Source organism: Heptranchias perlo, chromosome 14 (assembly GCF_035084215.1).
Source record: "Heptranchias perlo isolate sHepPer1 chromosome 14, sHepPer1.hap1, whole genome shotgun sequence".
NCBI classification, from domain to species: Eukaryota; Metazoa; Chordata; class Chondrichthyes; order Hexanchiformes; family Hexanchidae; genus Heptranchias; species Heptranchias perlo.
Window position 1 is genome coordinate 983,854 of NC_090338.1, and position 26,003 is coordinate 1,009,856.

Sequence of the window (26,003 nt, forward strand, 5' to 3'; positions counted from 1 at the left end):
CCAGTCACGGCCCTTCAAACCCCCAACCCAGGGTCTCCCAGTCACGGCCCTTCAAACCCCCAGCCCAGGGTCTCCCAGTCACGGCCCTTCAAACCCCCAACCCAGGGTCTCCCAGTCACGGCCCTTCAAACCCCCAGCCCAGGGTCTCCCAGTCACGGCCCTTCAAACCCCAACCCAGGGTCTCCCAGTCACGGCCCTTCAAACCCCCAACACAGGGTCTCCCAGTCACGGCCCTTCAAACCCCCAACCCAGGGTCTCCCAGTCACGGCCCTTCAAACCCCCAACCCAGGGTCTCCCAGTCACGGCCCTTCAAACCCCCAACCCAGGGTCTCCCAGTCACGGCCCTTCAAACCCCCAACCCAGGGTCTCCCAGTCACGGCCCTTCAAACCCCCAACCCAGGGTCTCCCAGTCGCGGCCCTTCAAACCCCCAACCCAGGGTCTCCCAGTCGCGGCCCTTCAAACCCCCAACCCAGGGTCTCCCAGTCGCGGCCCTTCAAACCCCCAACCCAGGGTCTCCCAGTCGCGGCCCTTCAAACCCCCAACCCAGGGTCTCCCAGTCGCGGCCCTTCAAACCCCCAACCCAGGGTCGTCAGTCACAGTTTGAGTTGTTAACCACAAGGTGAAGGAATCAAGGAATGTGAGGGAGAGGAGAAGGGATGAGACTGGGTGCATCTCCTGTTTCTAAACATGTTACAGCGTAATGTTGGACCATGGCGAGAAGGTACTTGAGGAGAATCCTAATGGGGGAGTGTCTTGTTGACCTCTTTGGAAGTGAATGCATTTTAAACACACTCTGTTCTTGTCAATGCCGGAGGTTTCAATTTAACAAAAAGTTATTCCAACAATGTCTATGTTCCTGAAACAGATGAACTTTCCAGAGATGGCAGTCACAGAGTAGTTTCTGGTGGGCCTGAATCCTAACTGATAATCGTCAATGGCTCAGGTTGCTTACCTCACCATTCTGTCCCTTTCTACTTTGTACTCATGTAACATTCGTTCACAGAAAACTGACTGAATCAAGCACAGCTTATAAAGAAACTGGGTGCTTTTGGAGTGTTTGAAATGGACGTTACTGATGGGTTTCCTGTGACTTAAACCAAGATTTTGTTTCCTGCGAGAAAGTCAGTACTGGAACTGTAGGTAACTGTAACTTAGAGTAACGTGCCTGCACGCTCTGCCCAGTGCAATCTGACAGGGCATCGATGTCAGCATGGAGCAGAATGCATGGCCCAACATTTACCTCGGGGGTGGGGGGGATGGGACAGGATAGATGTGAGAAGGACCCGTCGCTGTTCTGGCAGCGAGTGGCATTGACAGGGTCTGGGGAACACCGCTACCCACCTATTGAAGACGGGAAATCCAAAAACAGGAGATCAAATCAAGTATATTCCAGTAAGGGGAAAGAGTATATGATGGGGGAATAGGGAGATCAGAGAAAGTATTCAACTTAAAAATGCTGTGTGTGTGTTTATTCACTCTCGTATCTCTGTTCCTCGCTTGCCCTCGCCTCGTCCCCCTCGCTCGCCCTCGCCCTCGTCCCCCTCGCCCTCGTCCCCCTCGCTCGCCCTCGTCGCCCTCGCCCGCCCTCGTCGCCCTCGCCCGCCCTCGTCGCCCTCGCCTCGTCCCCCCCTCGCCTCGTCCCCCCCTCGCCTCGTCCCCCCCTCGCCTCGTCCCCCCCTCGCCTCGTGTCCCCCTCGCTCTTTTCCCGTGTGTGTGTCTCTCTCTCTCTGTATTTTCCCATTTCTCACTCTCTCTCTTTCTCTCTCTCGCTTGTTTGCCCCATCTCTCTCTCTCTCTCTCTCTCTCTCTCTCTCTGTATTTTCCCATCTCTCTCTCTCTCGCTCTCTCTCTCTCTCTCACTCACTCTGTCTCTCTCTTTACATTGCAGCAAGAAGTGGAAAATTTCAAGAAGCTGAACATGATCAGTCGGGAAGAGTTTGACACCCTGACCCCTGAACCACCTGTGGATCCAAACCAAGAAGTCCCGCCTGGACCACCGAGGCCTCAGCAAGGTAAGGGGAACTCTTCAATGGAAATCCATCAGGTCAGATGTTAAGGTCCCCGTCTGATCCCCACATGGCACAGGGCAAAGTCCCAGGGGTCAGCAACAAACAGGCCTGCACCTAGAGACGACCAGGAGGCTGGCACATTCGCGGAACAATCCAAGTGGTTCAGTGAGAGGAACACGACTCCTCACCTGGTCCAGCCTACAATCATGTCTGCTTGAAGCCTGAAGGGCTTCTTGTTAGTGTAGATGTTCCCAGAATCCAATCTCTGTTGGTCCCAGTGAGATTTGATGCATGGTAAAGTGTCCTTAGTTTTCCACTATTGGCACTGGATCAGAGGAGGGGCGGAGGGCGCAGTCGGGGAGGGGCGGAGGGCGCAGTCGGGGAGGGGCGGAGGGCGCAGTCGGGGAGGGGCGGAGGGCGCAGTCGGGGAGGGGCGGAGGGCGCAGTCGGGGAGGGGCGGAGGGCGCAGTCCAGATCCGTGTGCAAACTGGTCCGGCACCAGGAACAATGTTAACAAATCACAAATATTTATGTCCACACCCACTGTCTACTGAATTTAAACCAGGGTTTGTGTATGTGCTCAGTGTGAGGCTCAACTCAAAATACTGAAAAGATGAGCTCATTGTAGAAAGAATGATAGAGCACAGAAGGAGGCCATTCGGCCCATCGAGCCTGTGCTGGCACTTTGAAAGAGCTATCCAATTAGTCCCACTCCCCTGCTCTTTTCATATAGCCCTGCAAATTCTTCCTTTTCAGGTATATGTCCAATGTGTGTGTGTATATATATATATATATATATACACAGAGAGAGACTATTGAATCTGCTTCTACCATCCTTTCAGGCAGTGCATTTTCCAGATCATAACAACTCGTTGCGTAAAAAAAAATCCCCATCCGCCCCTCTGGTTATTTTGCAAATTACCTTTAATCTGTGTCCTCTGGTTACCGACCCTCCTGCCAGTGGAAACAGTTTCTCCTTATTTATGCTATTGAAACCTCTCAAAAGCATTGTATATCGGGCAGGAAGCATCACAGTCTCCCTGTTTCAAAAGGAATATTCAGTTATTGGAGGGGTACAGAGGGTATTCAGTTATTGGAGGGGGTACAGAGGGTATTCAGTTATTGGAGGGGGTACAGAGGGTATTCAGTTATTGGAGGGGGTACAGAGGGTATTCAGTTATTGGAGGGGGTACAGAGGGTATTCAGTTATTGGAGGGGGTACAGAGGGTATTCAGTTATTGGAGGGGGTACAGAGGGTATTCAGTTATTGGAGGGGGTACAGAGGGTATTCAGTTATTGGAGGGGGTACAGAGGGTATTCAGTTATTGGAGGGGGTACAGAGGGTATTCAGTTATTGGAGGGGGTACAGAGGGTATTCAGTTATTGGAGGGGGTACAGAGGGTATTCAGTTATTGGAGGGGTACAGAGGGTATTCAGTTATTGGAGGGGGTACAGAGGGTATTCAGTTATTGGAGGGGGTACAGAGGGTATTCAGTTATTGGAGGGGTACAGAGGGTATTCAGTTATTGGAGGGGGTACAGAGGGTATTCAGTTATTGGAGGGGGTACAGAGGGTATTCAGTTATTGGAGGGGGTACAGAGGGTATTCAGTTATTGGAGGGGGTACAGAGGGTATTCAGTTATTGGAGGGGGTACAGAGGGTATTCAGTTATTGGAGGGGGTACAGAGGGTATTCAGTTATTGGAGGGGGTACAGAGGGTATTCAGTTATTGGAGGGGTACAGAGAAGGGCATTCAGTTATTGGAGGGGGTACAGAGATGGGCATTCAGTTATAGGAGGGGGTACAGAGAAGGGTATTCAGTTATTGGAGGGGGTACAGAGAAGGGCATTCAGTTATTGGAGGGGGTACAGAGAAGGGTATTCAGTTATTGGAGGGGGTACAGAGAAGGGCATTCAGTTATTGGGGGTACAGAGAAGGGCATTCAGTTATTGGGGGTACAGAGAAGGGTATTCAGTTATTGGAGGGGGTACAGAGAAGGGTATTCAGTTATTGGAGGGGGTACAGAGAAGGGTATTCAGTTATTGGAGGGGGTACAGAGAAGGGTATTCAGTTATTGGAGGGGGTACAGAGAAGGGCATTCAGTTATTGGGGGTACAGAGAAGGGTATTCAGTTATTGGAGGGGGTACAGAGAAGGGCATTCAGTTATTGGGGGTACAGAGAAGGGTATTCAGTTATTGGAGGGGGTACAGAGAAGGGCATTCAGTTATTGGGGGTACAGAGATGGGCATTCAGTTATTGGGGGTACAGAGAAGGGGATTCAGTTATTGGGGGTACAGAGAAGGGCTACAAAGTTAATTCTAGAATTTAAGGGAATGACGTATGAGGAAAGATTGATAATATTTTTCTCTCGAAAGATGACAGAGAGGGGATATAATAGAAGGGTTTAAAATTATGAAAGGTTTGGATGAATTGGATCCAAGTAAGATTTTTGGCCGTGTACAGAATTTAATTTACAAATTAAGGACAACAAAATAAAATAGGAAATGCAGGAGGCACGTGTTTTTTTTTACTAAAAGACTGGTCAGTATGTGGGTCAGATTATCGGCATGGTTGATGGAACAAGGAACCTTACTGGGTTTCAAGAAAGAATGAGGCAAGTTCTTGCCAACAAATGGGATTCAGAGATGTTAGAAATGCACCATGGGAATATTGTGTCTAAGTGGGCCGAAGGGAATACTGTGGATAGGTGGGCTAGATGGGCCGAAGGGAATACTGTGGATGGGTGGGCTAGATGGGCCGAAGGGAATACTGTGGATAGGTGGGCTGGATGGGCCGAAGAGAATACTGTGGATAGGTGGGCTAGATGGGCCGAAGGGAATACTGTGGATGGGTGGGCTAGATGGGCCGAAGGGAATACTGTGGATAGGTGGGCTGGATGGGCCGAAGAGAATACTGTGGATAGGTGGGCTAGATGGGCCGAAGGGAATACTGTGGATGGGTGGGCTAGATGGGCCGAAGGGAATACTGTGGATGGGTGGGCTAGATGGACATCTGCCTGAAACTTAGTGTTATCTTGCGGAGAGCAGATTAAACTGTTCATTAACTCTGGCCTCAAGATGCACCATGAAATTCACAGGTGCTGTTTATGCTGAAATTTCCTTCATAGATTCAGCCCAGAAATCCTGTTCCAGGTTTCAGAACATCCCATTAATTCAGCAGCCAGACCCAGTGTGGTTCACTGCAGCTCCTGCGTCTAGTTTATAGATTTTTGAAGGCCACTCTATTCCTCCAGCTCGTGCTCGAGAAAGCCTGTGAGATACAAACAGTCTGGGAAGTACGTGCCCGTTTACAGATGTTGTATAAAGTGTACATGTGCTGGAGAGTAAAGGTGCCTGAATGGGAGAGTGAGAGGAGGAATCTGAAGCTGCTCCTCACGGGGAGGGAAGGACACTGGCGGAGAAAGCTAGCTTCTGTGGCTTCCAACAGCTTTCTGTCATACGGCTTGTCTGGGATCCTCTGCTCTTTCCGAGTTTGACTGAAACCCCTGTTTAATTGCACCAGATCGAGTGCATAGAATTCACTTTTCAGCGCTTGACTGAGCTGCGAAATGGTGATCAACATATAGCTGGCACTGTACACCGAGGTGATGCTGATGAAGCATTTGTTCAAATATTTCTTTAGTAGATTAGGAAAGATAGACAGACCACTGCCCCCCTCCCCATCTCCACACCCCCCCGGGTGTTACAGTGGGTGAGGGGTTAGACTGCAGCACCTGCTCATCACTTCGCCTCTCCTTTCTGCACTGAGTCCACAAACGAGAGCTGGAACATCAACCATCTGTAGAATGCTCTTACCTTCCAGTTTGAGAGGCATGATGTCTTGCAGGTCTGTTTGAATATAATTAATCATTTAAAATTGTACAAGTGGTAAAATTGCAACTAACGGGGAGTTTGCGAGTTCGTTCCTTATTATTGGGAGGTTTGTGACATATTCTTGTTCCCACTTCTGATGTGTTTAGCAGCTGGCTGTCTCATCATATTACACTGACTGAGCAAGAGGCTGCTCATCAGTAATAGAAACCATCAGTCTGTGTACCAGGTGTATACTGTAAATTAAATATAAACCATCGATCTGTGTACCAGGTGTATAATGTAAATTAAATAGAAATCGCAGTTTGTGTACCAGGTGTATACTGTGAATTACATAGAATTACATGGAATGTACAGCACAGAAACAGGCCATTCAGCCCATCTGGTCTATGCCAGTGTTTATGCTCCACATTAGCTTCCTCTCTCCCAACTTCATCTCACCCTGTCGACGTATCCTTCTATTCCTTTCTCCCTCATGTGTTTATCCAGCTTCCCCTTAAATGTATCTATACTATTCGCCACACCTGCTCCTTGTGGTAGCGAGTTCCACATTCTCACCACTCTCTCCTGAATTTTAAAAAATTCATTCATGGGATGTGGACATCGCTGGCGAGGCCAGCATTTATTGCCCATCCCTAATTGCCCTAGAGAAGGTGGTGGTGAGCTGCCTTCTTGAACCGCTGCAGTCCGTGTGGTGAAGGTTCTCCCACAGTGCTGTTAGGAAGGGAGTTCCAGGATTTTGAGCCAGCGACGATGAAGGAACGGCGATATATTTCCAAGTCGGGATGGTGACTTGGAGGGGAACATGCAGGTGGTGTTGTTCCCATGTGCCTGCTGCTCTTGTCCTTCTAGGTGGTAGAGGTCGTGGGTTTGGGAGGTGCTGTTGAAGAAGCCTTGGCGAGTTGCTGCAGCGCATCTTGTAGATGGTACACACTGTGGTGGAGGGAGTGAATGTTTAGGGTGGTGGATGGGGTGCCAATCAAGCGGGCTGCTTTGTCCTGGATGGTGTCGAGCTTCTTGAGTGTTGTTGGAGCTGCATTCATCCAGGCAAGTGGAGAGTATTCCATCACACTCCTGACTTGTGCCTTGAAGATGGTGGAAAGGCTTTGGGGAGTCAGGAGGTGAGTCACTCGCCGCAGAATACCCAGCCTCTGACCTGCCCTTGTAGCTACAGTATTTATGTGGCTGGTCCAGTTAAGTTTCTGGTCAATGGTGACCCCCAGGATATTGATGGTGGGGGATTCGGCGATGGTAATGCCGTTGAATGTCATGGGGAGGTAGTTGGACTCTCGTTGGAGATGGTCATTGCCTGGCACTTGTCTGGCACGAATGTTACTTGCCACTTATCAGCCCAAGCCTGGATGTTGTCCAGGTCTTGCTGCATGCGGGCTCGGACTGCTTCATTATCTGCGGAATTGCGAATGGAACTGAACACTGTGCAATCATCAGCCAACATCCTCATTTCTGACCTTATGATGGAGTGAAGGTCATTGATGAAGCAGCTGAAGATGGTTGGGCCTAGGACACTGCCCTGAGGAATTCCTGTGGGATTCCTTATTAGATTTATTTGTGACTATCTTATCTTTGTGGTCCCTAGTTCTGGTCTCCCCTGCAAGTGGAAATACCTTCTCTGTTTACCCTATCAAACCCTTTCATAATCTTAAAACTCTCTATCAGGTCACCCCTCAGTCTTCCCTTTTCTAGAGAAAAGAGCCCCTGCCTGCTCTGTCTTTCCTGATAAGTATAACCTCTCAGTTCTGGTATCATCCTAGTAAATCTTTGTTGCACCTTCTCCATTGCCTCTTTTTATAAAATGGAGACCAGAATTGTTCACAGTTCTCCAAGTGTGGTCTAACCAAGGTTCTATAGAAGTTTAATATAACTTCTCTGCTTTTCAATTCTATCCCTCTAGAAATGAACCCCAGTGCTTGGTTTGCTTTTTTTATGGTCTTATTAACTTACATTGCTACTTTTAGTGATTTATGTATCTGTACCCCCAGATATCTCTAAATAATAATCACAGTCTTTGTACCAGGTGTATATCGTAAATTAAATATCAATCACAGTCTGTGGAGCAGGTGTCTATTGTAAATTAACTATGAACCATCAATCTGTGTACCAAGTGTCTATTGTAAATTAAATACAAACCACATTTTTATGTACTAGGTCTCTTTTGTAAATTAAATAGAAACCATCATTGTGTACCAGGTGTATATTGTAAATTAAATATAAACCATCGATCTGTGTACCAGATGTGTACTGTAAATTAAATGTAAACCATCGATCTGTGTACCAGGCGTGTACTGTAAATTAAATGTAAACCATCGATCTGTGTACCAGGCGTGTACTGTACATTAAATGTAAACCATCGATCTGTGTACCAGGCGTGTACTGTAAATTAAATGTAAACCATCGATCTGTGTACCAGGCGTGTACTGTAAATTAAATGTAAACCATCGATCTGTGTACCAGGCGTGTACTGTACATTAAGTATAAACCATCGATCTGTGTACCAGGCGTGTACTGTAAATTAAGTATAAACCATCGATCTGTGTACCAGGCGTGTACTAAAACAGGAATCATGTGTTGCTTCCAGTACCTACAGATGCATTGGCCAATAAGCTGTTTGGTGCAGCTGAACCACCTGTGTCTTGTGTGGCACGATCTTTGCCAACAACTGTACCAGAATCTCCGAATTACCGAGGTGCACGGACCCCTCGAACTCCCCGCACCCCAAGGTTAAAGGATCCAAGTCAAACGCCCAGATTTTACCCTGTTGTGAAAGAAGGGAGGCCATTGGATGCGAAGGTAAGACCCTGGCATTGGAGCTGCATCTCGGGAGGTAACACTGTATTTCTGTCGTACTGAGTTATTAAAAACAAACTTATAGTAGCAAAAAGGCTAAAGGGATTCGGTGCTTGGTCACAACAGTATAGAATATAAAAGCAAGGAACTACTACTGCAGTGTCATGAGTGCTGGTCCGCCCTCAGATGGAGTATTGTGCTCGGTTTTAGCCAGCCCATCTTGCAAGGGTGTGCTGGCCTTGGAGAGAGTTCGGTGACAACTTTTCAGGATGTTACCTGGGCTGAAGGCTCCAAGCTAAACAGCAACAACTTGCATTTATGTAACACCTTTACGTGTTTCCTCTTTGAGGAAGTAACAAGCAACTTAGATAAAGGGGATCCTGTGGATGTGGTGTACTTGGATTTCCAGAAGGCTTTTGACAAGGTCCCACATCAAAGGCTATTACACAAAATAAGAGCTCATGGTGCAGGGGGTAACATTAGCATGGATAAAGGATTGGTTAGCTAACAGGAAACAGAGAGTAGGCATAAATGGGTCATTTTCAGGTTAGCAAGATGTAACGAGTGGAGTGCCACAGGGATCAGTGCTTGGGCCTCAACTATTTACAATCTATATCAATGACTTGGATGAAGGGACCGAATGTATGGTTACTAAATTTGCTGATGACACAAAGGTAGGTAGGAAAGTAAGTTGTGAAGAGGACATAAGGAGTCTGCAAAGGGATATAGATAGGTTTAGTGAGTGGGCAAAAATTTAGCAGATGGAGTATAATGTGGGAAAATGTGAACTTGTCCACTTTGGCAGGAGGAATAGAAAAGCAGTATATTATTTAAATGGAGAGAGATTGCAAAACTCTGAGGTACAGAGGGATCTGGGTGTCCGAGTACATGAATCACAAAATGTTAGTATGCAGGTACAGCAAGTGATTAGGAAGGCAAATGGAATGTTGTCATTTATTGCAAGGGGAATGGAATATAAAAGTCGAGATGTTTTGCTCCAGTTGTACAGGGCATTGGTGAGACCACATCTAGAATACTGTGTGCAGTTTTGGTCTCCTTATTTAAGAAAGGACATAATTGCTTTGGAGGCGGTTCAGAGAAGGTTCACTCGACTGATTCCTGGGATGAGGGGGTTATCTTATGAGGAAAGGTTGGACAAGTTGGGCCTGTTTACACTGGAGTTTAGAAGAATGAGAGGTGATCTTATTGAAACATATAAGATCCTGAGGGGACTTGAAGGGGTAGATGCTGACGGGATGTTTCCCCTTGTGGGAGAGACGAACGAGGGGCCATAGTTTAAAAATAAGGGGTCTCCCATTTAAGACGGAGATGAGGAATTTTCTCTCTGAGGGTCGTGAGTCTGTGGAACTCCCTTCCCCAGAGAGCGGTGGGGGCAGGGTCATTGAATATTTTTAAGGCTGAGTTAGATAGATTCCTAAATAACAAGGGAGTCAAAGGTTATAGTAGGTAGAGGGGAAAGTAAGGTTGAGATCGCGATCAGATCAGCCATCATCTTATCAAATGGCAGAGCAGGGTCGAGGGGCCGAATGGCCTACTCTTAATTCGTATGTTCGTATAAACATCCCACAGTGTAACACAGGGCCATAATCAAAGATAGAGTGAACTTGCGTTTATATAACACTTTTCACAACCTCGGGGCGTCCCACAGCGCTTTACAGCCAATGAAGTACTTTCGAAGTGTAGTCGCTGTTGTAATGTAGGAAACGCGGCAGACAATTTGTGCCCAGCAAAAACCCACAAATAGCAATGTGATAATGACCAGATAATCTGCTTTAGTGTTGTTGGTTGAGGGATAAATATTGGCCAGGACTCCCCTGTTGGGAGAACTCCCCTGCTCTTCCTCGAATAGAGGCATGGGATCTTTTACCTTTACTCTGAGAGGGCGGACAGAGCCTCAGTTTAGCGTCACATCTGAAAGACAGCACCACCGACAGTGCAGCACTCCCTCAGTACTGCATTGGAGTGTCAGCCTAGGTTTTGTGCTCTGGCATGGGGCTTGAACCCACAACCTCCTGATTCAGACAGGAGTTCTACCCGCTGAGCCAAGACAGACACAAATTGCTGCCAAGCCAAAGGCGATATTATGAAGGGGTTACCAAAAGCTGGACCAAAGATGTGAGTTCTAAGGAGGGTATTAAAGGAGCAGAGGGAGGTGGAAAGGTTTAGGGAGGCAATTCCAGAGCATGGGTCTTAAACTGCTGAAGGCACGACCTCCGATGGTGGGGTGAAGGGAGCGGGTTCACGAGAGACCAACTCAGAGTTGATGGCCGAATTGGCTGTGTGTGCTGTGTAATACTTTACGATTCTGTAAGTCCAGTTGGCTGTCACCTTATCTCCTGCACCCGGGCATTTATATACTAACACTCTATCCTTGTTAATTCTTATATTTGATCAGATGTCCAGGCAGCAATGAAATCGGGAGGGTTGCGCAAACTGACATTACCAGAAGTCAGTATATCTCTCACCAGCACAGGACACGTTGCCTCATCATTGCAGAATGGCCTTCATGAAGTGCTTGTATTTTATTGCAGACTCCTCGGAAGCGAAAGACGAGGCACAGCTCGAACCCCCCGCTGGAGAGCCATGTGGGCTGGGTGATGGATTCTAGAGAGCACAGGCCCAGGACATCCTCTTTCAGGTTGCACGCTGCACGCTTCTGTTCGAGGAAAATACTCTTTGAAACAATTGTTGAACATTCAAAATAAACTCCTGGCCATTTTAATTGGGATTAAAGTGAGGGGAGTTTCAGGGTGGTAGAGTGAGAGGAGTCTCACTCGGGTAATGCTATAGTGAGAGGGGTCTCACTGGGGTAATGTTATAGTGAGAGGGGTCTCACTGGGGTATTGCTAGAGTGAGAGGGGTCTCACTGGGGTAATGCTATAGTGAGGGGGGTCTCACTGGGGTAATGTTATAGTGAGAGGGGTCTCACTGGGGTATTGCTAGAGTGAGAGGGGTCTCACTGGGGTAATGCTAGAGTGAGAGGGGTCTCACTGGGGTATTGCTAGAGTGAGAGGGGTCTCACTGGGGTAATGTTATAGTGAGGGGGGTCTCACTGGGGTAATGCTATAGTGAGAGGGGTCTCACTGGGGTATTGCTAGAGTGAGAGGGGTCTCACTGGGGTAATGTTATAGTGAGGGGGGTCTCACTGGGGTAATGCTAGAGTGAGAGGGGTCTCACTGGGGTAATGCTAGAGTGAGAGGGGTCTCACTGGGGTAATGCTAGAGTGAGAGGGGTCTCACTGGGGTATTGCTAGAGTGAGAGGGGTCTCACTGGGGTAATGTTATAGTGAGGGGGGTCTCACTGGGGTAATGCTCGAGTGAGAGGGGTCTCACTGGGGTAATGCTATAGTGAGAGGGGTCTCACTGGGGTAATGTTATAGTGAGGGGGGTCTCACTGGGGTAATGCTCGAGTGAGAGGGGTCTCACTGGGTTAATGTTATAGTGAGAGGGGTCTCACTGGGGTAATGTTATAGTGAGAGGGGTCTCACTGGGGTAATGCTAGAGTGAGAGGGGTCTCACTGGGGTATTGCTAGAGTGAGGGGGGTCTCACTGGGGTAATGCTATAGTGAGAGGGGTCTCACTGGGGTAATGTTATAGTGAGGGGGGTCTCACTGGGGTAATGCTCGAGTGAGAGGGGTCTCACTGGGTTAATGTTATAGTGAGAGGGGTCTCACTGGGGTAATGTTATAGTGAGAGGGGTCTCACTGGGGTAATGCTAGAGTGAGAGGGGTCTCACTGGGGTATTGCTAGAGTGAGGGGGGTCTCACTGGGGTAATGCTAGAGTGAGGGGGGTCTCACTGGGGTAATGCTAGAGTGAGGGGGGTCTCACTGGGGTAATGCTCGAGTGAGGGGGGTCTCACTGGGGTAATGCTCGAGTGAGGGGGGTCTCACTGGGGTAATGCTAGAGTGAGGGGGGTCTCACTGGGGTAATGCTAGAGTGAGAGGGGTCTCACTGGGGTAATGTTATAGTGAGGGGGGTCTCACTGGGGTAATGTTATTGTGAGGGGGGTCTCACTGGGGTAATGCTAGAGTGAGAGGGGTCTCACTGGGGTATTGCTAGAGTGAGGGGGGTCTCACTGGGGTAATGCTAGAGTGAGAGGGGTCTCACTGGGGTAATGTTATAGTGAGGGGGGTCTCACTGGGGTAATGCTAGAGTGAGAGGGGTCTCACTGGGGTAATTTATTGTGAGAGGGGTCTCACTGAGGTAATTTACTGTGAGAGGGGTCTCACTGGGGTAATTTATTGTGAGAGGGGTCTCACTGGGGTAATTTACTGTGAGAGAGGTCTCACTGGGGTAATTTACTGTGAGAGGGGTCTCACTGGGGTAATTTACTGTGAGAGGGGTCTCACTGGGGTAATTTATTGTGAGAGGGGTCTCACTAGGTAATTTATTGTGAGAGGGGTCTCACTGGGGTAATTTATTGTGAGAGGGGTCTCACTAGGTAATTTATTGTGAGAGGGGTCTCACTGGGGTAATTTACTGTGAGAGGGGTCTCACTGGGGTAATTTACTGTGAGAGGGGTCTCACTGGGGTAATTTACTGTGAGAGGGGTCTGACTGGGGTAATTTATTGTGAGAGGGGTCTGACTGGGGTAATTTACTGTGAGAGGGGTCTGACTGGGGTAATTTATTGTGAGAGGGGTCTGACTGGGGTAATTTATTGTGAGAGGGGTCTGACTGGGGTAATTTATTGTGAGAGGGGTCTGACTGGGGTAATTTATTGTGAGAGGGGTCTCACTGGGGTAATTTATTGTGAGAGGGGTCTCACGGGTAATATTGCTCAAAGTGGAATTGCTTTTGCAATCTCTGAAAAGTGACCTTTACTTTATTGGGAAAGCACAGGGTTGGTGGAGGTGAAGTTTAACTGCAGTTCTGAAGGTTTTCACCAGTTTGAGCTGAGATAATCCATATTGCTTTAAGGTGGTAAATAACTGCAGCCGTTGTGTATAGCTGTAAGGGGAGGCAGACAGTGAGAGTGAGCTGCAGGGGTCTTGTGTATAAGTGACTAGTTTGAGCATTGCAACACAGTTGTGGGAATAAAGAGCTATGTGGAGTAAGTGATTGTGTTGACAATTAGTACTGGATGTTAAAGAGTCGATTTTGTGCTTTGTGGCAGTTCCAATGCCAGTCCGTCAGAGGGTATCCCCATCGCCGGAAGCTACGGTTGCACCCCACAGTCTCTTCCCAAGTTCCAACATCCCTCGCACGAGCTGCTGAAGGAAAACGGATTCACCCAGCACGTGTATCACAAGTTCCGCAGGAGATGCCTGAATGGTAGGTGATGGGCGAGGGAAGGGGGAGGTGATCTGACGCCAAGCGATGGTTAGACAGGCCCGACAGCCTTCACAGCAACGTTCCTAGTTCCCCAGAGGTCTCGATGTGATGCTCAGGCCCCAGGTTTGAGCCCTGGTTCTCCGTGATTAAATCGAGCTCAGATTAAAAGAAAAAGCATACAACATGGCAAAGATTACTGGAAAGCCCGAAGATTGGGAAAACTTTAAAAACCAGCAAAGGATGACGAAAAGAATAATAAAGAGGGAGAAAATAAATTATGAGAGTAAACTAGCAAGAAATATAAAAACTGACAGTAAAAGTTTCTACAAGTGTATAAAAAGGAAGAGGGTAGCTAAAGTAAACATTGGTCCCTTAGAAGATGAGACTGGGGAAATAATAATGGAAAACAAGGAAATGGCAGAGGAATTGAACAGATATTTTGTATCTGTCTTCACAGTAGAAGACACTAATAACATACCAATAATAGTAGAAAATCAAGGGGCAAAGGGGAGGGAGGAACTAAAAACAATCACTATCACTAGAGAAAAAGTACTCAGTAAACTAATGGGTCTAAAGGCTGACAAGTCCCCTGGACCTGATGGCTTGCATCCGAGGGTCTTAAAGGAAATGGCTACAGAGATAGTGGATGCATTGGTTGTAATCTTCCAGAATTCACTAGATTCTGGAAAGGTCCCAGTGGATTGGAAAACCACAAACTTAACACCCCTATTCAAGAAGGGAGTGAGACAGAAAGCAGGTAACTATAGACCAGTTAGCCTAACATCTGTCATTGGGAAAATGCTAGAATCCATTATTCAGGAAGTAGTAGCAGGACATTTGGAGACTCATAATAAAATCAAGGAGAGTCAACATGGTTTTATGAAGGGGAAATCGTGTCTGACAAATTTATTAGAGTTCTTTGAGGAAGTAACAGGCAGGGTGGATAAAGGGGAACCAATGGATGCAGTATATTTGGATTTCCAAAAGGCATTCAATAAGGTGCCACATAAAAGATTACTGCACAAAATAAGAGTTCACGGTGTTGGGGGTAATATACTGGCATGGATAGGGGATTGGCTAACTAACAGAAAACAAAGAGTCGGGATAAAAGGGTCATTTTCAAAATGGCAATCTGTAACTATAGGGGTGCTGCAGGGCTCAGTGCTGGGGCCTCAACTATTTACAATATATATCAATGACTTGGATGAAGGAACAGAGTGTCTTGTGGCCAAATTTGCTGCTGATACAAAGATAGGTGGAAAAGCAAGTTGTGATGAGGACACAAAGTGTCTGCAAAGGGATATTGACGGGTTAAACGAATGGGCAAAAATTTGGCAGATGGAATATAATGTGGGAAAATGTGAAGTTTCCACTTTGGGAGGAAAAATAAAAAAAACAAAATATTATTTGAGTGGAGAAATACTACAGAATGCTGCGGTACAGAGGGATCTGGGTGTTCTCGTACATGAAACACAAAAAGTCAACATACAGGTGGAGCAGGTAATCCGGAAGGCAAATGGAATATTGGCCTTTATTTCTAGGGGGATGGAGTATAAAAGCAGGGAAGTCATGCTACAACTGTACAGGGTGCTGGTGAGACCACACCTGGAGCACTGCGTACAGTTCTGGTGCCCTTATTTAAGGAAGGACATACTTGCATTGGAGGCAGTTCAGAGAAGGTTCACTAGGTTGATTCCGGGTATGGAAGGGTTGTCTTATGAGGAAAGATTGAACAGGTTGGGTCTATACTCATTGGAGTTTAGAAGAATGAGAGGAGATCTTATTGAAACATATAAGGTTCTGAGGGGACTCGATAGGGTAGATGCTGAGGGGATGTTACCCCTCATGGGGGAATCTAAAACTAGGGGGCATAGTCTCAGAATAAGGGGTCACCCGTTTAAGACGGAAATGAGGAGGAATTTCTTCTCCCAGAGGGTCATGAATCTTTGGAATTCTTTACCCCAAAAAGCTGTGGAGGCTGAGTCATTGAATACATTCAAAGCTGAGTTAGACAAATTTTTGATCAGCGAGGGAGTCAAAGGATATGGGGAAAGGGCGGGAAAGTGGAGTTGAGGTAAAAATCAGATCAGCCATGATCTCAATAAATGGCGGAGCAGGCTCGAGGGGCCATATGGCCTACTCCTCCTCTGTCTCTTATGGTCTTGTGGAAGAGAGATAGTGGCACTGCAGTGCTCCCAGGTTTGGGGCAGGAGGGGGGGAGAAATCGGGCACAGTTCCTCCTCATTGCTGTTGGATGATCCTTTTGGGGACGTCAGATGAAAACAAGGATCAGGCTTGATCGTGATGCTGCACTGTTGAATAGCCAGTCTGCATTTACTGGTTAGGCTCACACATGGAAGAATGGCAACTTGGGTGAGGTCAGCAGTGCGTCAGGAAGAAGGGGAGGGGGAACCCCAGTGAATTCTGCAAGATGTAATCTTGAAATAAACAGATACATTGGAACAATTTTGGTTTGTAATCTTATTTCTGGATTTGACTAGTTTCCATCATCGGAACTCCTTGAGATCTCAGGCTTTATGATCTCCCAGATGTGTGTTGTGTTTCTTACAGAGAGTTGGTGATACAGATGTTCCTGTGCAGGAAGTGGTGGTACACTGGCTCTGTAATTTTACCATTGTTACATTCCTTTCATTCTCAAATAACATAAGAAATCCGACACAAAAAGTGTATGATTTTAAATTTGGTTCAGTGATGAAGTGGAAGTGAACCCAGGACGATTATCGAAGTTTAGTGGGTGATTGCAAATCCCTGAGTTTCCCGCGGTTTAGGATCTGTGACCCTCTAGATGTGGTTACCATCTAATTAATTTCCAGGTGTCTGTTACTGTGTAATTGCTCTGCTGTTTGCTGTGCTGCCCAGTGCTTCATTGTTCTCCATCTTACAGAGCGAAAGAGGTTGGGAATAGGACAGTCTCAGGAAATGAACACGCTCTTCCGATTCTGGTCGTTCTTCCTAAGAGACCATTTCAACAAGAAGATGTACGAAGAGTTCAGGCAGCTCTCTGTGGAGGATGGTGAAGAAGGGTACAGGTAACTGTATGCACCAGTGATTCACCTTAACAACAACAGGACTACTTCCTTGGGCTCAATCCTGCCTTTGTGTCTTGTTCGTTTATTCATCCTCCAAATACGAGCATAGGAGAGATCATGGCGCTCTGCCCCTATCAGTCTTCTAGCTGTGGGAGTAATGTGTTGCACTGAGTTTCAGGCTGACGTTCGGCCAGTCACCTGTGACTGGGAATCGGTGGGTCTTTGCATCTCGATTCAGGCCGATTAGCCCAGAGAGAAGCTGCTCCGACTGGTATCCCAGTGCCACTTCCAGCAGTGGGGTGGCTCATTTCTCCGATACTGACACACGGCATGAAACATGATCCAACATTTTAAGATGAGTGGAGCTGCCTTAGGTTGGATCTGTGGGTGAAACGGTCAGGGGAATAAGCTCAAGCTGGGTGGAATGCTGCTGTCCCAGAGGTTTCAACTTTCCCCCAGCATTCTTGGTGAACTCTTATGTCAAAAGTACCTCCCTCCACCTCTCCTGCTGTCCCTCAGTACACCACATGTTGCATACAAAGCCATACAGGGGCAGTCCCTCTGTGCTGAATGGCCTCATGTCCACTGGGACAACAATGGGCCTTAGTGTTCCTGGGCTAGGGAGGGGGACAAGGAGTGATCGCCAGGCAGTGACCCTGCTGGAAACTTTACATGTGGACGCCACTCAAGGAAAAGATTGGACTCGGTTATGATGCCCCTGTGACCAAATAATTCCATACTCCTTGATAACCCTACCCTAACAAAAATCTGTCGATCTCATTCTTGAAAACTCCAATTGACCCCCAGCATCCACAGCCTTTTGGGGAGAGAGATCCAGATTTCCACTACCCTTTGTGTGAAAAAGTGCTTCCTTATTTCACTCCTGCATGGCCTAGCTCTAATTTTAAGGTTATCATAGAAGAGACAACGGAGGTGGCCGTTCGGCCCGTCGTGCCTGTGCCGGCTCTTTGAAAGAGTTATCCAATTACTCCCACTCCCCTCCTCTTTCCCCATAGTCCTGTAAATTTTTTCCCTTCAAGTATTTATCTAATTCCTTTTTGAAACTTACTATTGAATCTGCTTCCACCGCCTTGTCAGCCAGTACATCCCAGATCATTACAGCTCGCTGCGTAAAAAAATGTTTCCTCATGCCGCCTATGACTCTTTTGCCAATCACTTTAAATCTTTCATAAGAACATAAGAATTAGGAGCAGGCCATACGGCCCCTCGAGCCTGCTCCGCCATTTAAGAAGATAAATTTTTTTTATTCGTTCATGGGATGTGGGCGTCGCTGGCGAGGCCGGCATTTATTGCCCATCCCTAATTGCCCTTGAGAAGGTGGTGATGAGCCGCCGCCTTGAACCGCTGCAGTCTGTGTGGTGAAGGTTCTCCCACAGTGCTGTTAGGTAGGGAGTTCCAGGATTTTGACCCAGCGACGGTCACATCCCATGAACGAATGGAAAAAAAGGCCCTCTTAGAATCTTATATGTTTGTAAACAATTTTACAACACCAAGTTATAGTCCAGCAATTTTATTTCAAATTCACAAGCTTTCGGAGGCTTCCTCCTTCCTCAGGTCAACATTCACCTGAGGAAGGAGGAAGCCTCCGAAAGCTTGTGAATTTAAAATAAAATTGCTGGACTATAACTTGGTGTTGTAAAATTGTTTACAATTGTCAACCCCAGTCCATCACCGGCATCTCCACATCATGGTAATATACTGGCATGGATTGAAAATTGGTTAACAGACAGGAATCAGAGTAGAAATAAATGGGTCTTTCTCGAGGTGGCAGACAGTGACTAGTGGGGTACCGCAGGGATCAGTGCTTGGGCCCCAGCTATTCACAATATATATCAATGATTAGGATGAGGGAACTAAATGTAATATTTCCAAGTTTGCTGACGACAGAAAACTAGGTGGGATGGTGAGTTGTGAGGAGGATGCAAAGAGGCTTCAAGGCGATTTAGACAAGTTGAGTGAGTGGGCAAATACATGGCAGATGCAGTATAATGTGGATAAATGTGAAGTTATCCACTGGAAGGAAAAACAGAAAGGCAGAATATTATTTAAATAGTGATAGATTGGAAAATGTTGATGTACAAAGGGACCTGGGTGTCCTTGTACACCAGTCACTGAAAGCAAACATGCAGGTGCAGCAAGCAGTTAGGAAGGCAAATGGTATGTTGGCCTTCATTGCAAGAGGATGTGAGTACAGGAGCAAGGATGTCTTACTGCAGTTATACAGGGCCTTGGTGAGACCACACCTGGAGTATTGTGTGCAGTTTTGGTCTCCTTACCTAAGAAATCACTGGATTGGGGGTAATATTCTGGCATGGGTGGAGGATTGGTTATCTAACAGGAAGCGGAGAGTTGGGATAAATGGTTCATTCTCGGACCGGCAACCAGTAGCCAGTGGTGTTCCGCAGGGGTCGGTGCTGGGTCCCCAACTCTTTACAATCTATATTAACGATTTGGAGGAGGGGACCGAGTGTAACATATCAAAGTTTGCGGATGATACAAGGATGGGAGGGAAAGTAGAGAGTGAGGAGGACATAAAAAACCTACAAGGGGATATAGACAGGCTGGGTGAGTGGGCGGAGATTTGGCAGATGCAATACAATATTGGAAAATGTGAGGTTATGCACTTTGGCAGGAAAAATCAGAGAGCAAGTTATTATCTTAATGGCGAGAAACTGGAAAGTACTGCAGTACAAAGGGATCTGGGGGTCCTAGTGCAAGAAAATCAAAAAGTTAGTATGCAGGTGCAGCAGGTGATCAAGAAGGCCAACGGAATGTTGGCTTTTATTGCTCGGGGGATAGAATCTAAAAACAGGGAGGTATTGCTGCAGTTATATAAGGTATTGGTGAGACCGCACCTGGAAAACTGCATACAGTTTTGGTGTCCATACTTAAGAAAAGACATACTTGCTCTCGAGGCAGTACAAAGAAGGTTCACTTGGTTAATCCCAGGGATGAGGGGGTGGACATATGAGGAGAGGTTGAGTAGATTGGGACTCTACTCATTGAAGTTCAGAAGAATGAGAGGCGATCTCATTGAAACATATAAGATTGTGAAGGGGCTTGATCGGGTGGATGCGGTAAGGATGTTCCCAAGGATGGGTGAAACTAGAACGAGGGGGCATAATCTTAGAATAAGGGGCTGCTCTTTCAAAACTGAGATGAGGAGAAACTTCTTCACTCAGAGGGTAGTAGGTCTGTGGAATTTGCTGCCCCAGGAAGCTGTGGAAGCTACATCATTAAATAAATTTAAAACAGAAATAGACGTTTCCTAGAAGTAAAGGGAATTAGGGGTTACGGGGAGCGGGCAGGAAATTGGACATGAATTTAAATTTGAGGTTAGGATCAGATCAACCATGATCTTATTGAATGGCGGAGCAGGCTCGAGGGGCCGATTGGCCTACTCCTGTTCCTATTTCTTATGTTCTTATGATATACTTGCCATAGAGGGAGTGCAGTGAAGGTTCACCAGACTGATTCTGGGGATGGCAGGACTGTCATGTGAGGAGAGATTGGGTCGACTCGGCCTGTATTCACTCGAGTTTAGAAGAATGAGAGGGGATCGCATTGAAAGATATAAAATTCTGACAGGGCTAGACAGACTGGATGCAGGGAGGATGTTTCCCCTGGCTGGGGGGTCCAGAACGAGGGGTCACAGTCTCAGGATACGAGGTAGGACATTTAGGACTGAGATGAGGAGAAATTTCTTCACTCAGAGGGTGGTGAACCTGTGAAATTCTCTACCACAGAAGGCAGTGGAGGCCAAGTCACTGAATGTATTTAAGAAGGAGCTGGATAGATTTCTAGACACAAAAGGCATCAAGGGGTATGGGGAGAGAGCGGGAATACGGTATTGAGATCGAGGATTAACCATGATCACATTGAATGGCGGAGCAGGCTCGAAGGGCTGAATGGCCTACTCCTGCTCCTATTTTCTATGTTTCTGTGTAATCTAGAATGCATCCCATCTGGACCAGGAGACTTTTCTACTTTGAGTAATGTCAATCTTTTAAGCACCTCCTCTTTATCTATTTTTATTCTATCCAGTGTCGCTACTACCTCCTCCTTTACTGTGACGTTGGCAGCATCCTCTTCTCCAGTGAAGACCAATGTGAAGTATTCATTTAGTGCCTCAGCCGTGCCCTCTGCCTCCACAAGAAGATCTCCTTTTTTGTCCCTAACCGGTCCCACCCTTCCTTTGATTGCCCTTTTACTATTTATATGTTCACAAAAACTTTTGGATTCCCTTTTATGTTCGCCACTAATCTATTCTCATACTCCCTCTCATTCCCTGTTTTAAATCTCCTCTGTACTTTCTGTATTCAGCCTGGTTCTCTACTATATTATGAATCTTACATTTGTCCTAAGCCTCCTTTTTCTGTTTCATTTTATTCTCTATATCTTTAGTCATCTGGGGAGCTCTAGCTTTGGATGCCCTTCCTTCACTCTCGTGGGAATGTGTCTACTCTGTACCCGAACCATCTCCTCCTTGAAGGTCTCCGTTGTTCAATTACTGTTTTGCTGACCATTTTCTGATTCCAATCTCCCCGGGCAAGATCCCTGTTTAACTCACTGAAATTTGCCCTCCTCCAGTTTAGTGATTTTTATGCTTGATGTTCCTTGCCCTTTTCTGTAACTATTCTAAATCTGATGATATTATGATCACTGTTCCCCAAAGGCTCCCCCACTGAAACATGCTCCACTTGCCCCACTTCATTCCCCAGAACTAGATCCAGCACTGGTCCCTTCCTCATTGGGCTGGAAACACACTGATCAAGAAAGTTCTCCCGAACACATTTCAGGAATTCCTCCCCCTCTTTGCCCTTTATACTGTTACTATCCCAGTCTAATCAAAGTCCCCCATTATCACTACTCTATCGCTCTTGCATCTTTCTGTAATTTGCCTGCAAATTTGCTCCTCTCTCTCCTTCCCACTATTTGGTGTCCTATAGTATACACCCAGTAGTGTAATAGCTCCTCTATTGTTCCTTAATTCTAACCGAATAGTTTCTTTGATCAATGCTGCCACCCCCTCCTTTCCTTCCTTCCCTATTTTTCCTGAATACCTTGAAGCCAGGAATATTAAGTCCCCATTCCTCCCCTTCTTTGAGCCAGGTCTCTGTTATTGCCTCTATATCATAGACCCATGTTGTGACTTGAGCCTGCAGCTCACTGACCTTATTTACCACGCTACGTGCATTTACACACGTGCACTCCAAACTCATCTTCGGCTGCCTCACATTTACCCCTCTCTGATCCCTCCTATTTCTGAATTATTCTTTACTCTAGTTCTATTTGTCTCTCTCAATCCTCTGTGCACCTTGTTTCTCCTCTCTCATGTCTCCTCCTGGTGCCCACCCCCCTGCCAAATTAGTTTAAACTCTCCCCAAAGCACTAATTAACCTCCCCACGAGGACATTGGTCCCGGCTCTGTTGAGGTTCAACCCGTCCGGCCTGTACAGATCCCTCCTGCCCCAGAACTGGTCACAATGCCCCAGGAATCTGAAGCCCTCCCTCCTGCACTGTTACTCCAGCCACACATTAATCTGTCTTATCCTACTATTCCTATACTCACCAGCACATGGTACTGGGAGTAATCCAGAGATTACTACCTTTGACTGCTTTTTAACTTCCTGCCTAGCTCCTGAAACTCCGACTGCGGGACCTCGACCCTTTTCCTTCCTATGTCATTGGTTCCCTAATGGACCACGACTTCTGGCTGTTCCCCTTCCCCCCTCAAAACATTCTGCACCCTCTCATGGATGTCCTTTACCCTGGCACCAGGGGGGCAACACACCATGTGGGAGATGTTTGAAGCAGGAGAAGATACAAAGCTATGGGGAGAGAGTGGGGCAGTGGGAATAGTTTAGGATTGATACAGGGCTATGGGGAGAGAGTGGGGCAGTGGGATTAGTTTGGGATTGATACAGGGCAATGGTGAGAGAGTGGGGCAATGGGATTAGGTTGGGATTGATACAGGGCTATGTGGAGAGAGTGGGGCAATGGGATTAGTTTGGGATTGATACAGGGCAATGGTGAGAGAGTGGGGCAATGGGATTAGGTTGGGATTGATACAGGGCTATGGGGAGAGAGTGGGGCAGTGAGATTAGGTTGGGATTGATACAGGGCTATGGGGAGAGTGGGGCAGTGGGATTAGTTTGGGATTGATACAGGGCTATGGGGTGAGAGTGGGGCAGTGGGATTAGTTTGGGATTGATACAGGGCTATGGGGTGAGAGTGGGGCAGTGGGATTAGTTTGGGGATTGATACAGGGCTATGGGGAGAGAGTGGGGCAGTGGGATTAGTTTGGGATTGATACAGGACTATGGGGAGAGAGCGGGGCAGTGGGATTAGTTTGGGATTGATACAGGGCTATGGGGAGAGTGGGGCAGTGAGATTAGGTTGGGATTGATACAGGGCTATGGGGTGAGAGTGGGGCAGTGGGATTAGTTTGGGGATTGATACAGGGCTATGGGGAGGGAGTGGGGCAGTGGGATTAGGTTGGGATTGATACAGGCCTATGGGGAGAGAGTGGGGCAGTGGGATTAGTTTGGGATTGATACAGGGCTATGGGGAGAGAGCGGGGCAGTGGGATTAGTTTGGGATTGATACAGGCCTATGGGGAGAGAGTGGGGCAGTGGGATTAGTTTAGGATTGATACAGGGCTATGGGGAGAGAGCGGGGCAGTGGGATTAGTTTGGGGATTGATACAGGGCTATGGGGAGGGAGTGGGGCAGTGGGATTAGGTTGGGATTGATACAGGCCTATGGGGAGAGAGTGGGGCAGTGGGATTAGTTTGGGATTGATACAGGCCTATGGGGAGAGAGTGGGGCAGTGAGATTAGTTTAGGATTGATACAGGGCTATGGGGAGAGAGTGGGGCAGTGGGATTAGTTTAGGATTGATACAGGGCTATGGGGAGAGAGTGGGGCAGTGGGATTAGTTTAGGATTGATACAGGGCTATGGGGAGAGAGTGGGGCAGTGGGATTAGTTTGGGATTGATACAGGGCAATGGGGGGCAGTGGGATTAGTTTAGGATCGATACAGGGCTATGTGGAGAGAGTGGGGCAGTGGGATTAGTTTAGGATTGATATAGGGCTATGGGGAGAGAGTGGGGCAGTGGGATTAGTTTAGGATCGCTCTAGCAAAGAGCCAGCACAGACAATGATGGGCCACATGGCTTCCTTCTGTGCTGTTAACGGTTATGGTTATCCCATGAGTGAAGATGATATAACTTAGATATAACCGTTTATCAATGGGTTTAAGCTCAGTATCCTATTATTACTAGCAGTCTAAGTTTGCATTATTGCATTAATTCTGCAGTCGCTGTAGGCTTGTTGGTTGCACTGCCATCATTCTGAGGAACTCACCCCTGTCCCAGCACAGTGTGAGAGAACTTTCGAGTATTTACCTCTGGTCCTTTGATCCTGTGATATCAGCATGTTTTGTCTCCTTTCTCTAGGTACGGATTGGAGTGCCTTTTCAGATATTATAGCTATGGCCTTGAGAGGAAATTTAGACCAGAGATCTTCAAGGATTTCCAGGAAGAAACCGTTGTGGATTATGAAGCAGGTACAGTGTTGATTTGTTGCATCAACTTTCCCTTGTTCTGGAAATAGGGAACGATGCCCTGGGGTATTTATCAGTTTCAATGTGTCATACAGTTTGCTGCAGAAATATTCTATGACTCAGTATCTCTAATCATCTGTATCTTCATTACTGGAACGACAGCTGGAGAACAGAGCAGTGCTGAGGTGCTGCAGGTCATTCAGCCGAGGTGGGAGGAATCAGATCACAGGATCATGTGAATGGCAAAGAGTTTCATTATGAGAGCGGCATTACTGAAGGGGTGGATTACCGCAAGTGCCCCACTGGTTGGAGTAACACTGAGCCAGAGTCTCTGTCGTGCCATCCCTTGGCAAGTGATACAGGATTGGAGAAAATTAGACTTTTAAAAGCAAAACTTTCCGCACTTAAAGGGATAATGTACGTTAAAACTTGGTTTGTTGAACAAGGGGTCGCCCTAAGGAATCCCCTTGAGAAGGCTCAGTACCCCGAGTTAAGGAGGGTGAGGAACTGACCACTGCCCAGTCACTCCTGCTGGGAAATGCGGTTGGACATCAGGTGATGGCCCAGTGGTCGAATATCTGCCATTTACTGGGCTGACACCATGGGACAAGGTCCTGCAGGCTGCTGGTTGGTGCACTTTTCATGCTGCATGTGAGGTGACCCAGAATGCAGCCCTTCACTGCAGGGAGAACTCCATTTAAAATAAGTCAGTAACAGTTCCTTTATTCCCAAAAGAATTTCTCACTTTTTGTTTGATTATCGACTTGTTACTTGATTGTTTTCAGTACATTAATGATTAGATTAGTTAATAGTTAGGTTTAGTATAATAGTGCTGAGGTATATTAAATTAGTACATTAGTGGTTAGATTTAGCATGTTAGTGGTTAGAATTAGTTTGCTAGGAGTTGGATATTCCATGTTAGATTTAGTACAGTAATGGTTACTTTTAGCACATTAACAGTTAGATAAGTGAGTTAACATGGTGGTAATATTGCACATTAGTCCATTGGTTATATTCATGTTATTTAATGGCTCAATTCAGCATGTTGGTGGTTAGATTTAGCAAGTTAATAGTAGTTAGCTTTAGCATGTTAGTGCTTAATTTTTGGATTTGGTTAGATTTAGCACATTAGTGCTTGGATTACACACGATAATGGTTAGATTCACGCAAAGGGTAGTGGAAATCTGGAACTCACTCCCTTAAAAGGCTGTGGACGCTGGGGGTCAATTGAAATTTTCAAGACTATGATTGAAAGATTTTTGTTCATGAGGATATGGAGCAAAGCCGGATAAATGGAGTTAGGATACAGATCAGCTATGATCTAATTGAATGGCAGAACAGGCTGGAAGGGCTGAATAGCCTCCTCCTGTTCCTACGTTCCAATGTTAGTGATAAGTTTTAGAACATTAGTGATTAGATTTAGGAC

General features: G+C 46.9%; 1 protein-coding gene across 1 annotated transcript in view; it reads left to right on the forward strand.

The window, feature by feature from the left end:
* larp1 (La ribonucleoprotein 1, translational regulator) overlaps positions 1–26,003 on the forward strand; it is a 177,152-nt gene that overhangs the window by 139,885 nt on the left and 11,264 nt on the right. The window contains exons 13-18 of the mRNA XM_067995931.1: positions 1,890–2,013; positions 8,438–8,649; positions 11,199–11,305; positions 13,783–13,940; positions 16,846–16,990; positions 24,471–24,580. Coding sequence (XP_067852032.1) covers positions 1,890–2,013; positions 8,438–8,649; positions 11,199–11,305; positions 13,783–13,940; positions 16,846–16,990; positions 24,471–24,580 — 856 coding nt within the window. The remainder of the gene's footprint in view (positions 1–1,889; positions 2,014–8,437; positions 8,650–11,198; positions 11,306–13,782; positions 13,941–16,845; positions 16,991–24,470; positions 24,581–26,003) is intronic.